The sequence below is a fragment of the Aythya marila genome (genome assembly GCF_965140915.1).
Source record: "Aythya marila genome assembly, chromosome: 1".
Lineage (NCBI taxonomy): Eukaryota > Metazoa > Chordata > Aves > Anseriformes > Anatidae > Aythya > Aythya marila.
Window position 1 is genome coordinate 94597331 of NC_139042.1, and position 14540 is coordinate 94611870.

Sequence of the window (14540 nt, forward strand, 5' to 3'; positions counted from 1 at the left end):
TTGGCAGGAAAACCTCAAGGAGAGGCATTGAGGCACTGCAGGAGGTGGTATGAAGAGATTCTGGAGAAGACAGTCTGGGTGAAGAGTTTTTCTGCTTTACATCTGCAACTGCTTGCTTCAGAGCAAACTAACTCTGCTTTTATTTTTCCACACATCATCTTCCAGTCCCTAACCAATTTATTGTCTTTTGACAGTCGACATCTGTCGCACTAATCTCCTTTTCTCCCACTTGTCATGGGCAGAGCTACAGGAGGTGGATTTGGTTATTGCTTTCGACTGTGCTACTGTTCTTTTTATTACTCAGGACCATGTGGAATACCCAGAAGATGTGAAATTTGAAGAAATTCTTACAATCCATCAGACTTTGCCAGACTCAAGCTAATGCTCAGTAAGACTCATCTCTTCACTCTCTTTTGATGATCAGATTTACACTTATAACACAAAACTGGATTTGAGAAAGTGTTTTTAACCCTTTCCTCATCCATCAGTAAAGTTTTAAGGACTAGTCTGTGGATTGTCTTGAAAATTAAGTCAAATTTCTTTACACACACACTACAGAAAGTCTGCACAGCATTACCGGAGCCAGAACTCCTTTTCCAATACCCAAAAAGCAAGCCGCCAAGCCAGGTCTTCAAAACTATAAGTTACTTCCATACCATTGCCTCAAGCAGTGGGAACTGGCTGGCACTATGCAGAAAAACTAATGGAAAAACGTGATGTCGACATGTTAAGACAACAAGTGTGTCCTACAGTCAAACATGGCAAACTTCAACACCCTGTAACAAAATGCTTTGAATTTAAAATGGTGGTCTCTGTACAAAACCCTAAAATGTAAAGCATACATGATGTAAAAAATAAAATAAAGCAATCATTTAGACTTTTTTTTTTTCCTCTAGAAGGAATTCATCCATTCATCCATTGCTCCACCAGCAAAAAAAGTCTTCACAGAAAGTTTTGTGGCAGGCTCCAGAAGGGGACTGCACCAACAAGAAGCCAAATAGCTGATGTATTCAAGAGAACATTGTATATATACTATAAAGAGCATTTGCATTGGAGACCAGCATGTCTCTAAGAGAGGCTGCAATGCTGCCTGATGGTACACGTGGCAATTCCATGAGGCTTGTCTGTTTGCATACAAAACGATGACAGAAGCAAAATGACAAAACATTTTTGCTTTTTGTTAACTGAACAGCTTTAAGTTAAGCTTGTCAATTAAGATGTGGTGTTCTAGAAAATATAACGCCCTTATAACTGAAACATATGCCCAGACATCATGACAATTGTATTCCAGGGTTCTGGAGTTTGCATTTCCAGTGGGAAGCAGAAATTAAATTCCTCTTGAAGCTGTTCCTATGAAGTGCTTAAAAGACCAAGAGCTGGACGCAGCCCTACTTACCAGAGATGAGAAGTGAATCTTACGAAGACATAGAGGAAAGAAAAGAGAATCCCAGTGTACTACATAAGAAGTTTAATTGCATTGCCTTGTTCACCTAAAGCCACATTACATTCTATTGTCCGAAAAGCGTGATCTGCAGGGGGGGTTGTCAGTACTGGCCCTACTGAAATTCAGACCAACTTGCCTCAGGATGCATCTGCTCTTTAGGGTTCTTGGAATTTTGTTTAAAAAGCCAAATTTTCCAATGCAATGTTCCTGAAAGGCCTTAGGACATTTCTACTGTAATGGTCTTTTGTCTTATAAATAAGATTATTATTAGCCCTGATTTAAAAAAAAAAAAAAAAAAAAAAAAAAAAAAGTTTATATTTCTGTTAGACCAAAACAACTGGGACTGTTTTTCTTGCCATGATAATTTGATATTTGAGGTTTGCATCTTTTTCCTGTGACACTGTTTATCATTACTCAGTTGTGATGCTTTGCATTGTTCCTCTGAGGAAAAATTGCTTGTTGTGAAACAAAGGAGGTCTTGCCTTTGGAATGAGGACCTAAGCTGGATCCACATAAAACACCTTCAGGACACAAGCTCAAACACTGGGAGAACCTCGTGCCCTTCCTACTCTGTGGCAATATTTTATTTTATTTTATTTTTTTTATTTAGGATGTCTTTGGTCAGCCTCACTTCCACTCTTACCCCACTAAACACAAATCAATTTTTCATAATCAGTCACTCAGCAACATACACTGCTTATTTATTTTTTTTCCCCTACAGTCCTAGAAATTTTAACATCTATTGTGGTCTGCCTCTTTTAAGGTCTCACTAGGCTGTTTTCAGCACATTTTAAATGTATACATTTCAGCCTTAGTTAGTAAATGAATTAAAATACCGCCAGATGCCTCCATGCTGACAACCCACTCTTTCCATTACTGCTGCTTCTGCCAGCCTGTTCTGTCCACCATATCCTCATTTGGTCTGATGTCAGAAACCAAGTTCTTCTTCTTCAATTTACCCTTTCTTAATTATAGCAAACTCATCTCATCTTTCATTTCTGTGAACTAGTGACTTGATTAACAGTTTGGATTCAAACCCACCTTGCAACAAAATACACACCTACACTTTCATAACTCACTTTAACTACTGGAATCCAAACTTTTGTGACAAAAGTCTTTTCCACTCAAGTGGAAGTGTTAATCTTCACTCATCATGGCCATAAAGTTTTTCCTTTAGGTTCCCTCACATGCCTTCCTAATACAAGATCTGCATTAAAAAAGTCTCAGCCACTTTCAGTTAAGGTCTGCACCATTCCTCTCTAGCTAAAGGTATTCCTCTCCCCTCCCTGTGCTATTACCCGTCTTGTTTAGGCTCCCTTCCACACAGAACAACCTTTCAATTCTAACACTTACCCTCTTCTAAATCAAATCCCTGATGAAGACTCATTTTCCCTCTAGGACCTCTGAACATTGATTGAAGTGATTGAATTCTCTCTCTGCCATTCAGCTGAGGAGCCTCAAGTGCACAATTTTAACTTCAACCTTTGTCTGGTTATGAAGCATATCACATCCTCGCATCGTTCAGGTTCTCCAGGATAGTCACAGTGACTGTTTTGTGATTGAACTCAGTGATGCTTTGTTAACATCTAGCATAAAACATGATAAACAACAGAAAGTGCATATCCTCTCGGGTCTAGGCAGATCATATATATTTGATAAGGCTAATACGGAGAATTTTTGAAATAAAAACAAGGCATCTTAATCAACAGGGAACAAATAGTTAAACTGTCACTGCGAGGTGGAGAAATAAATCCCAGTTTCAAAGTTTTCAACAAGAGGTTGCTTATATAGAATGAAAAAAAAAGAAACAGGGATATATAACAGGAAACTACAATTTGGCAAGGCATCTTTCTTTGCTTGGCAGCCATAAGACATTGCACAATTCTAATATCCACTCTTCTAAATAAAAATACATCACTCGCCACAGTCATGCTGGATCACATACAAACTATCCTCATGAGATCAATTCTCAGCAATAACTCTACTTTGTAGTTAGTTACTCGTGCCATTTTAACTGGAAAGATAATTCCATACTAGTTCGAAGTTCCATACAACAATCTTATTGAAACATAATTTGATCTATAAATCAACACAGAACATACTAAACACTCTGTGTCAGAAGGTTATGGATTTAGATAATTCCCTCGTTAAAAAAGGTATGTTTGACAGGATTTATCTTCAAAGCAGTTTAAGATTTTTCAGTTAATAAAATATAAGCTTATCGATGGTTTAATGAAGATGATGGTAGAGTGATAAACAACAGAGACAAGTCACATCTATAGGTGAATCCAAGCCTTCCGTAAACCAGTCCCATTCAGACATCATTATACTTACAGGATGGAAGACTACATCCTGGAAGAGCAGCAGTTCTGAAAAGGACTTAGGAATCATGATGGATAATCATCTAAAATTTACAATCTTTTAATGCAAATAACTGAGACTGAAAGATTTTAAAATGCAATCCTTGGAGGTATAAACAAACAAGCGAAGATATAAACTGAAAGGTTCAAGAATGTACCTGCACATACTACACGCACACAGCAATACCGAAGTTACTACCAGAATGCTGTATGCAGTTCTCACGTCCACGCGTTAGAATGGATTTGAAAACATCTGAAGTTTCAGAAGAGCCGTAAAAGCTTTACAGTTAGAGATATAAGGAACTCCATCTACATAGGTTATTAAAGTTAACATATTTTTATGTGAATAAAGTGAAAGAGTTTAAACCTAGAGTAGTTATTAGTTCTTCTAATAGGCGGCTAGCTATCCGGTGGCCAGCAGCTGTAACTAAACAGTTCCGAAACCAAAGGAGGACTACGAGCATGGAAAATGAACTAGCTGAATCACTCAGGAGACATGGAGAAATCCTCACGCTTGAAGAACCTATATGGAAACTGGCTATCTTTTTTAAAAAGCATGTTCTATTGCACCCAAAAGATACAGACTTCATGATGCAAAAATAACTAGGTTGAATCCTAGAGATAATGAATGGCATGCCAGTCAGATTATTTCATTACCATGGTCACTTCTGGCCTTAAAATCAGCTAGTCTGTATTAGGTAGAAAGCTGCAGTGCGTATAAGAACATTCAAACTAACAGATGATAATATAAACAACTCAAACTACAAATACAGTCAAACAGAATCAAGCAGAGCTGTGTTCATACATCAATGATTTGTATACCTTGCTGTTTCAATTAAAAACTCAAAATTATCCATTACGCCTCCAACTTTTACTTTCATATTTTTAAGTCTGTTTCAATGTATCTGATATTTACATATTATAGTATAATCATACCTACCATACCATGGCTTGGAGTAGGTTAATTGCATAGGAAGATTTACTATGTTTACATTTCTTTTCTTAAATTACTCTTTTTTTCAAAAAGCACAGTAAAGAGTCTGAGGACAAATTATTCAACTGTTTATCATACATAAGACTGCATGACTATAATACAAAGGGCTTGTCTTTTTCATTTAACGTTACAATATACACAGCAAGTCCGGACTAGATCTTACAATCTGAACACAGGTATTTAACCTTTTCCATGCTGTTTATGTTTACAATGCACAGAAGTCCTGTAACCAAACTGTGTAGTAAAGCACACAAAACTGGACTGTAACATAACACAGTATGCAGAAGCACTGGATTTTGTGGTTTCTTCTTTATGCAGATATTTTTTTAAACTGCTTCATTTTTGGCGCTTGCTAAGGTGTGGCAACCCACGCACACAAAAATTACCCAGATTTCGTATTACCCTTATATTCCTAGACAGCAGCAAGTACTGGATTCCTTTGTATATTGCTGAACTCAGCATCCTGTTTTTAAGGTGACATCCTTCCAATTCCTGTAAACTTCTCTGAATTACTGAGTTTAAGAAAAAAAGAAAAGAAACAGGAAAAAAAAAAAAAAAAACACTTTCATCCACAGGGTTGACATGTCGATACAAAAGAAATATGGATCACTTGATTTAAAAAAAAAAAAAAAGTGATTTACAAAAAAAATGGTAATCCCAAGTATTCATTCCCATCTATATGGTAGCCAGCTGCTGTGTTGCCACTGTAAGTATATTAAAAAGTCCACCTTTTAGTCTGAAAAATATTACTTAGCCACGTGGAACTGACCAGTGTGAACTCTGAATTTTCTGCTGAATTAACTTTTAAAAGGGCTTACTGGCAGAGGTAGATCACTGCTTCTGTAATATATAATGGGCAAACAGTGTTAATCTGGGATGGGCAGTCACTGAATTGCCCACGTTCTTTCAGATGGTTTTCACTGAGCTTTTATTTATACAACTAAATCTCTGAATGGGCCCATAAATTTCGCAACTGCCAAGCTGACTGTGTTATATTAAGGCAGCATTACCCAAAAATTAGGCACCTGTTAAATACAGCCTGCTAACCTCAGGTCTCATGTGAGTGTCTTGCTTTACTCAGACTATTGTTTTGGACCTGTTCATGCAATCAAGGTCTTGCCTTCAAGTTTACAATTATGTTAATAAGGAATACAAGAATCAACTGCTGGTTTCATAGCTTCTGGATCTAGTGTCCCTTTTACCTTCAGAAGCCTGAACACATTTATAACGTAACAGATGTTATAGTCTTGAAGTAGATGTCAATCTATTATGTTCAGTACACAGATTGCTGTAAATGTATTGGCTATGAATTCAACAACAGTTCCAGTTTTGTTTAAGCAATAGTACAGCCATAATTCTCAACTGACATTTAAAAATGGTCTAGTTACACCTTGTGTCAAAGTGCAGAACTGCTACATTATTGGTTACAGACATCTATGTGCTATAAAAACAGCTTTGGTACAATAAATTATCAAAAAAGAAAATAAATTTTTGTAAAATTCACAGCATAATTGTGAGGCAAAAAAGCAGTCACATAAAATTCTGCATTTTTAAAAATGTTCAGGATGAACAGAAGACGTCTTTGTGCAGAAGTAATGGTGGAGAAACCACGTGCCAAGAAAAAGCAAAAGAAAAAAGTAAAAAGCAGGAAGGGACACAGTTGTAGCTATTTCCATCAAACGCAAACCACTACTCCTGTGACCTTCAACCAATAAGGAAGTCAACTTTATGACACACGCAAAGTGACCTTGCAATACCTTACAATAAGTGGGTCACAAAAGTCTATTTTAAAAGAAAGGCCTCTTGAATTACCCATTCTCTGTGTTTTCAGCATTAAGGACTGTCTGCAAAAGCATGTCCAAAAGTGATTGCATCTGAAATGGTAGGCTCTTCTAACTTAAGAGTCCAAATCCATAAGGCCAAAGGTTTTCCCAAAGACCACCACTTAGACCTCCCCACGACTGGCCAGGACCGACCCGTTGATTGCTTCTCAGTGCACCTTAGTTATGAAACCAGTCATATTTCAATACTAACTGACTGTGGTCTCCAAAATATGAGACGCACAGAATCCCATTACAATTGCTGCTTTGATCCTCAGTAGATTCAGATAAGGAGAGTTCTGATCACCGCCACTTAGCATGCTTAATGTGCCTTACAAACTCCATTACAACCGTCCCTTTTTACAACTGAAGGATATATATTTGTGTAATCTGAAGGTCCCTCTTCCTTACAGTACTGCGTTTCTGTGCCCATGTTTGTTTGGGGAACTAAAAAAAAATATATGTATATATATATTACTCACTCCCCTCCCACCCAAAATCTTCAAAGGGCCTCTTTATAAATCATGTGCAATGTCTTTAAAAAGAAACTAGTTTGCAACTACAGCCAACATTTTAACAATAGCCCCCTGTTGAATGAGACAGAAAAAAAAATAAAAACACCCTCCCCCCAAAAAACAAACTATGACTAGGTTGTGGCAAGTTAAAATGGGGGAAGCAAAAGGTGAACACCACTAAGCTATTCATTAAGGTGGGTCCGGACATGGCTCTTAAAAAAAAAAAAAAAAAAAAAAAAACTTCATTGTCCCTTTGCAATCTTTTCAAGTCTAAAAAAATAGTCAGCTTTGCCCTCCTGTAGCGGTTCAGTGAGTTTATCTCCTTCTGATTCAAGCAGCTTTGCACTTTGTTTTTGGAAAAACACCACTTCTATAAAAACACACAAGAAACAAACTTAGTTTCAGTTTAGTCACGAGCTAGCCACAGGACTTTGCTGAACACAAACTCCTGTCATGGGAGACTCTTCTCTATCAATTCCTTGCCTCATTGCAAGGTGTCCTTCAGTCATGTAATGAGCAGGACCTGTATTAGCAGAAAACTGGTACGTTGGATGTCCAGCTATGCCAGTTTCTTGGCGTGGATTAGAGTAGACTGTTAAATTCATGTCCATAGCTCCATTTTGTCCAAAGTCCAAGGTATTAGCAGCCACTGGGCGGTTCTGATAGGCCTGATTGCCTTGGTTACCAGTAGAGGAGGAAGATGTAGAGGAAGAAGTAGTTGAGGAAGACAGGGATGTCATGGAGTGGTGACTGTGGCCCACCTCCATAGAATCCTGGGTGGAGGAGCTGTTTGTTGGAGAATTGTAGACCCTTGGCCTGGTCCGGCTACCCAAGGCTTGCTGTCCATGATGGTGGTGGTGGTGGTGGTGGTGATGGTGGTGGTGAGAGCTATTTCCGTGATGATGATGTAATGCATTCTGTTGTTGAGGGGTTACATGGAAGGTGGTTTCTTGAACTGGATGGTTTTCAACAGTGACCTGTGTAGGAGCTTCAGTGGCTGTCCAACCAATTGGAGGAGGAAACTGTTGTCGAACCTATGTTAACAGGCGAAACAAAAAGTGGAACGATTAATCAAGTCTATCCATTTATGAGAGACATTAAGCTATTAATGTTTCCGCTAACTTTTGAGTCAGTTAACCAATCCTTGCAGTTTCAAAATTAGTCTAGAAATATAATTAGGTAGTTAAAGAGCATGTTTCTACATATAGTTTTAAAAAAAGGTTGCATTGTTTTTTTTTTCCAAATAAACAGTTAAAGAAAGTCCAATATGTGACCTTACTACCAAATTAAAGAAGCAGCTTTAAACAACACATTGGTTCTAGGTGTTGTACAAACATTAAGGCCTTAATCTGTGACTAGGGCCTCTGGATACATTTAGCATGCTAAATTAGTATGTTGCAGTTCATATCTTGAACACTATCAACACTATTAGAGGAGTACTACCCACACCTCTGGAAGAACACTGCTGATTAAAGATTATTAAAGTAGCAAGATCTAGCTACACAGCCATTTGTTGAATAAACTAAATTGTCTACTTGGGAGAAGAAGAAACTGTCAGTTGCAAAGAAGCATGTATGATATTCTCTTCTTTTCATGACTGTAATGCATGGTGGCTACTGCTTAATGCCTGTAAAAAGGATTCTACAACTTTAAAAGGGATGAACAGAAAGGGTAAATCACTACAACATTTCGGTTAATGCTCTTCCAGGAACAAATTACGGTAATATACAATAGAACGGAATAGAATGGAATCATAGAATCATTTAGGTTGGAAAAGACCTCCATGATCATCACATCCAACCATTAACCTAGCACTACCACTAATCTGTATTAAGAAAATGAAATTACTGAATCATTTGTAGCTAATAAAGTTCATAATTCACCAGCCATAATGTTGGTGAAGCATATGAACATGGTGAGATGGAAGTAAGAACTTGCGCAGGAGTTCACTGAAGTACAAGCTAGACTTGTTGGGTTGGAAGATACGTAGTTCTGTGTACCCTTACGCCCTGTATAAGGTGACAGCCCCATCTGGCATGTTGCAACTCATACAAAACCTTTGCATCCACAGAATTTATTGGAAATTTTTACAGCTACCTACAGTACTTTTGACTAAGTGAATGACCTAACAAATATACAATAATAAAAATACAAAGGACTACCCAAGAAGGAGACTACACAACACAAGCGTGCTACTGTGGGGGCTCTTCATGGGCTGCAGCCTCCTCTAGGCCACATCCACCTGCTCCACCGGGGGGTCCTCCAAGGCGGGAGGCTGCAGCATGGAGATCTGCTCCATGGGCTCCCATGGAGATCTGCTCCATGGGACCCATGGGCTGCAGGGGGACAGCCTGCTCCACCAGGGGCCTCTCTATAGGCCGCACAGGAACTGCTGCTCTGTACCTGGAGCACCTCCTGCCTTCCTGCTGCAGTGACCTTGGGGGCTGCAGGGTTATTTCTACATTTTCTCACCTCTCTCTCCCAGCTGCTGTTGTGCAACTTTTCCTACTCCCTCCCCTTTCTTCAACGTGCTCTCCCAGAGGCCCACCCAGTGTCACTCCCTGTCTCAGCTCTGGCCAGCAGCAGGTCCCTTTTGGAGCAGCTGGAGCTGGCTCTGCTCTGACATGGGGCAGCTGCCGGGCTCTGCTCACAGAGGCCACCCCTACACCTCCCCAGTTCCAAAACCTTGCCATGTAAACCTAATACAACTACTTTTAGGGATTTAATATTCTCAGGAAAAAAAAAAAAAAACATACATATAAATCAGACAAAGCTCTACTTGTGCATACCTGTGGGCTGTGTGTTTCACAGTCCATAGCTTGAACAGCAGCAGTGAAGTGTCCACCACTATGTCGATGCTGGTGTGTGGGGTCTGACCGTGCCCTTCCACTGTTGCTTGTCCCAGAAGATCCACCTATAAAGTCACAGCAACACAAGAGATACAAAATTTACAGTAAGCTGTACAACAATGATGGCATAAAGATTTAAATAGCTTCAAGATAAAAAACAGAGGACCTATCACTCAAATTTTTGTAAATCTACTTATAACTTTTCATTGGAGCAGTTACTTGATCCAGCCAAGAAACAAATGCCAAACAAAACTCTGTCATCTGGGACAGACTCCTTCGACACGATTAGGAAATATAATTTAATAAGAAAACCTCACCTGAGCTTGAAGATGTACTAGAGGTGGTTCCTGAAGACTGTGACTGCTCCATGGCAGGACTCGTAGACACACTGTTGCTTGTGTTGGTACCTTCGTCTGCCGTTTTCTTAAAGAAACTATGCTGAAGGGCGTAGTAAGGTTGAATTCGTGTCTTAGGGTCATAATCAAGCATCCTTAAGATGAGGTCTTTGAACTTCAAGTAGTCAGCTACAGTATGACCCGATTCCCCAGCACGACGTCCACCTGGTCCTCCTGTTTCAACTCCGAGTATATTATGAAGCTTACGAGTTCCAGGTGGTTTGTATTCCTGTTAAGAAATTAGAAATTAATTGAAATCAAGTTACACACCAAGCCTTGGATGTGCGTAGTTTAAACACGCCATAAAAGTGAAGCAGTCAAATCAAAGGAAGAAACTATTCAACACTATAGAAAGTGTTACTTAATCAACCCGTCTTACAACTCAGAATAATAATCAGTAACAATAAAGCTACATTTTTAGTAAGACAATGTAAATCAAAGTAATATGTCACCATTTTTTAATTTATTCTTTTTAAAGGGATAGTCCATACTGTCATCCTAATTATATAACCTACCCTTTTTCCATCTTTGGTCTTCTTCAAGTTCCACGTGCCATCTGGCAACTTCTCAAAGAACTTCCTTGCTTTTGGTGCTTGGTCAAGGATATGGGCAGGCGGTATCCCCAAAACTTCCACTATTTTATTCATTTGATCCACCTGTTCCGCAGGAAGAATATTTATGAATAACATGGGACATATTGATGAGTAGTGCAATGGAGTCCAATATTCTACAGTCACGTGGGTAGCATATGTTAACTACCCACACCAGTTAAGTTCTGAATTAATTTCAAGTTTAATAAAAATTCAATATTAACTAAATAAATTAGTGAACAAGGAGCTGTGGGGAAGATCAGGGTAGAAGTGAACCCAAAAACATAAAGTTATTACCAGGCAATTTAGAATTCTAACAAAAGACATTGCTATTACTGATGTTTATGAATTTTAGAATTATTAGACTTCCCTAATTTAACCATTATAATAACAGATGAGTATCATTATCAGAATGAACAAAAAAGATCAAATTACTTGTACTGTATAATAGCTGCATACCTCATTTGCCCCACTAAAAAGAGGCTCTCCAGTGTGCATCTCAACTAAAATACACCCAAGGGACCACATATCAATTGCAAGATCATAAGGCATTCCCAGTAGCACCTCTGGTGATCGATAAAAACGACTCTGGATATATTGGTATATCTGAAATAAAAACATTTGAAGATAATACACAGCATCCAAAAAGCATTATTATGGTTCTATATTACGAAACAGAATTACAATAAAATACACTTCCAGTGTGGGGAAAGCAAAGACAAGGTATTAGTGATACTAAAAGCATATTACAAATTTATAAAAAATATTTAAATGTTAATTATTAGAAAAATACTAACTCTTGCTCACAAAAAAAAAGTGCAAATTCACTCACAATTACAACACTTTACAGTTGATGAGTGTAATCTCATGCAATTACAGATAATTGTACAACAAAATTTTCGTTTGGTAACGTTCAAATAAAAACTATTCCAGAAGCCACATCAGAATCACATAACACTTCAGACAAAACCAACAATTAAAAAAAAATCAAAATCAACAATTTTGTTGTCATGAAATGAAATTACCAGGTGATTCCAGCTGGAATCACCCCCAACTATCCAGTTCATTTCACAAGTCAGAAATTTCAGTCTTGATCCTAGATCTGAAGACTGGCTTAAACATAAGCATATACAAAAAGAAACAAAGCAAACAAAAAAACAAAGATCTTAAAAAAAAAAAAAAACAACAACTCCAAAACCCTTAAAAAGAAAGCAACCAAAGAAAAATATTCCAAACAGAACTGTACTTTATATTTTAATTAACACAAAATTTTATCAAGCACTTTCCACAAAGGTGCCAATGTTTACTTACTTCCATTTAAGTTAACTTTTCTGTGAAATTGCACAAAGGTTTTTTTTTAATTGTGCTTCCTAGCACTTCAAAATTATCTTATTATTGACCTATACAATCTAGATCTCATTTGTCTTCCCTTCATTTTCTTCCTAGGCTCAGATATCTCTACTTAATAGAGAAAATGAACTGTATTAATCCTAAATTTGTGCCTCACTACTTTCTACTCAGTCAATCCATTAAGTTTTTTAATTCTCTTCATAAAGTGATATCATCTTCTTTATTACTATTCATATTTGTTGAACTGACATCTCTTTTGCAATTGCTGCAGATTTACAGCAAGTCTGATTTAGCAGGTGTTTTGTTTGTTTGTTTGTTTAATACCCAGTTTTCTCAAAGCAAAAGAATATCAAGGATTATCATTCATAAATTTATAGATAAAACCACCACAGGACAGGCACACAGCTGACCTGGCAAGGTTCAAAAGCCTCTTTTCAAGGAAGCAAAAAAAAAAAAAAAAAAAAAAAGTGGAAGTCTAATTTCTGTCTACAGAAGTTTCTTTACCTCTCTAGCTAACAATCTGTATTCAGTGCAAACAAATAAAGCTAAGGTACCCTAAATACTGGCAGTCAATCATTCCATCAAAAATAGGATTCATTCAACCAAAAATGTGTCTATTGGTATTATTAGACTATACCGTGCACAATGAACAGTATGTCCTGATGAACTTTTCAATGAACTGTCAGTGCAAATTAAACATTTGAGGAATACGATTCTTTTTCCTAACGAATCCGGTCTTTGGCATCCAAGCATAATTGCTTATGGTTTTAATAGCTGTTGTATATACTTTAATGTTTCTTGAAGTAAATACAGAGCTAGTTGACTATGCTAGACAGAAACTAACAGCTCAAATAAAAAACGCACTCATCCTCAAAGTACATAAACAACGGGATACAAATACAAATATGTCGGACAGTTATTGATTAGGCTAAATCTACCCTAATATAAAGAAAACAATTTGTCCTGGAAACACTTTGCATGTGTGCATCTTTACTCATAGTAGTAACACCAGTGAACTCAATCCAATCTTCCCACAGTTTTACTAAAGTGTTTGTAAAAATGGGGTTAGTTATAAGCAGTATCTTTAAGAGCCAAATACTATACTATACTGTCTCAACTCACAGATAGTGTCTTATCTCCATGGCACTCTAAATAGGTAACATATTAAAGTGGAAGAAACTAAATGCATCATGGGATAAGAAAATAATAAAGAAGTATTATATTTGAGAGCACTGCACGACTGCAGACCTCTACAATCAAGTGATGATGCAACTTGCATTAATATCACGTAAGAATATAATCAAGGAGAAAAGAAAGATGGAAAGTTTATCACATGTATCCAGTAACAGCTTAATTAGAATTTCTACCAATACGCACCCTCTGTCCAAGTTGACATGAACTGCCAAAATCAACAATCTTGATGGCGCTTCGTTTGGGGTTACAGAGCAGGATATTCTCAGGTTTTAGGTCACAGTGAATGATACTAAGTTCAGGAGTCGCCAGAAAAAGCAGTGCAGTGCACATTTGCTGTGCAAATTTTCTTGTCAGATTCAATGAGACACCTCTGAAGTTGGTGTTCCGCAACAGATCATACAGATTGTAGGACAGCATTTCAAAGACTAAGCAGAGATGGTTTCGGAACATGAAGTGGCGCTTCAAATGCACTTTAAAAAAGAGAAGAAAATGGTTAATACATATGCTGTGTGGTACGTATTACATACAAATTACAATACAAAGCTTAAATGTTTCAGTCAATATGCAGGAGATTGACCTGTAAGATAATATTGTGTTGTTTTTTTTCTAGATCTATTATTATTTATAAAGCATTTCTACTACGCCCAGGGTATGGGTTGTTGGATTTCTTCATATATCTTAAGTGTCCTCAGGTGTAACTCGGTAAAGCTACATTAACCAAAAAAATGATTTAAAATATAGAAGAGAGATTTTTCAAAATGAATATATCAGTCCCCTATTAGCAAAGGCAAAAAAAAAAATCGTGGTAAATAACAATAACATAGAATTCCAAACAACATTAAATTCAGATTAAGTGGGTGACTACAGTGATATTCACAACTAATCTTTGTCTTCAATAAATTAGCAACAGCCCCATCTAAGTAAAAACATCAGCAAAAAAGACAAGCAGCAGTACAAATTGAGCACAAAACAATCTTAATCACGAGACTTTGGGCCTTTTCCAGTGAAGAGTTCATTTCTCCACCCTCC

The 14540-nt window shown here is 37.4% G+C and overlaps 1 protein-coding gene across 2 annotated transcripts in view; it reads right to left on the reverse strand.

Moving 5' to 3' along the window:
• Positions 1-3849: 3849 nt before the first annotated feature.
• Positions 3850-14540, reverse strand: part of DYRK1A (dual specificity tyrosine phosphorylation regulated kinase 1A) — an 89612-nt gene continuing 78921 nt past the window's right edge. For both annotated transcript variants that reach the window (XM_082777618.1, XM_082777619.1), the window contains exons 7-12: positions 13695-13981; positions 11427-11573; positions 10893-11033; positions 10300-10606; positions 9923-10047; positions 3850-8167 (exon numbers count right to left, since the gene is read on the reverse strand). In XM_082777618.1, coding sequence (XP_082633744.1) covers positions 7544-8167; positions 9923-10047; positions 10300-10606; positions 10893-11033; positions 11427-11573; positions 13695-13981 — 1631 coding nt within the window. In that variant the 3' untranslated portion in view covers positions 3850-7543. The remainder of the gene's footprint in view (positions 8168-9922; positions 10048-10299; positions 10607-10892; positions 11034-11426; positions 11574-13694; positions 13982-14540) is intronic.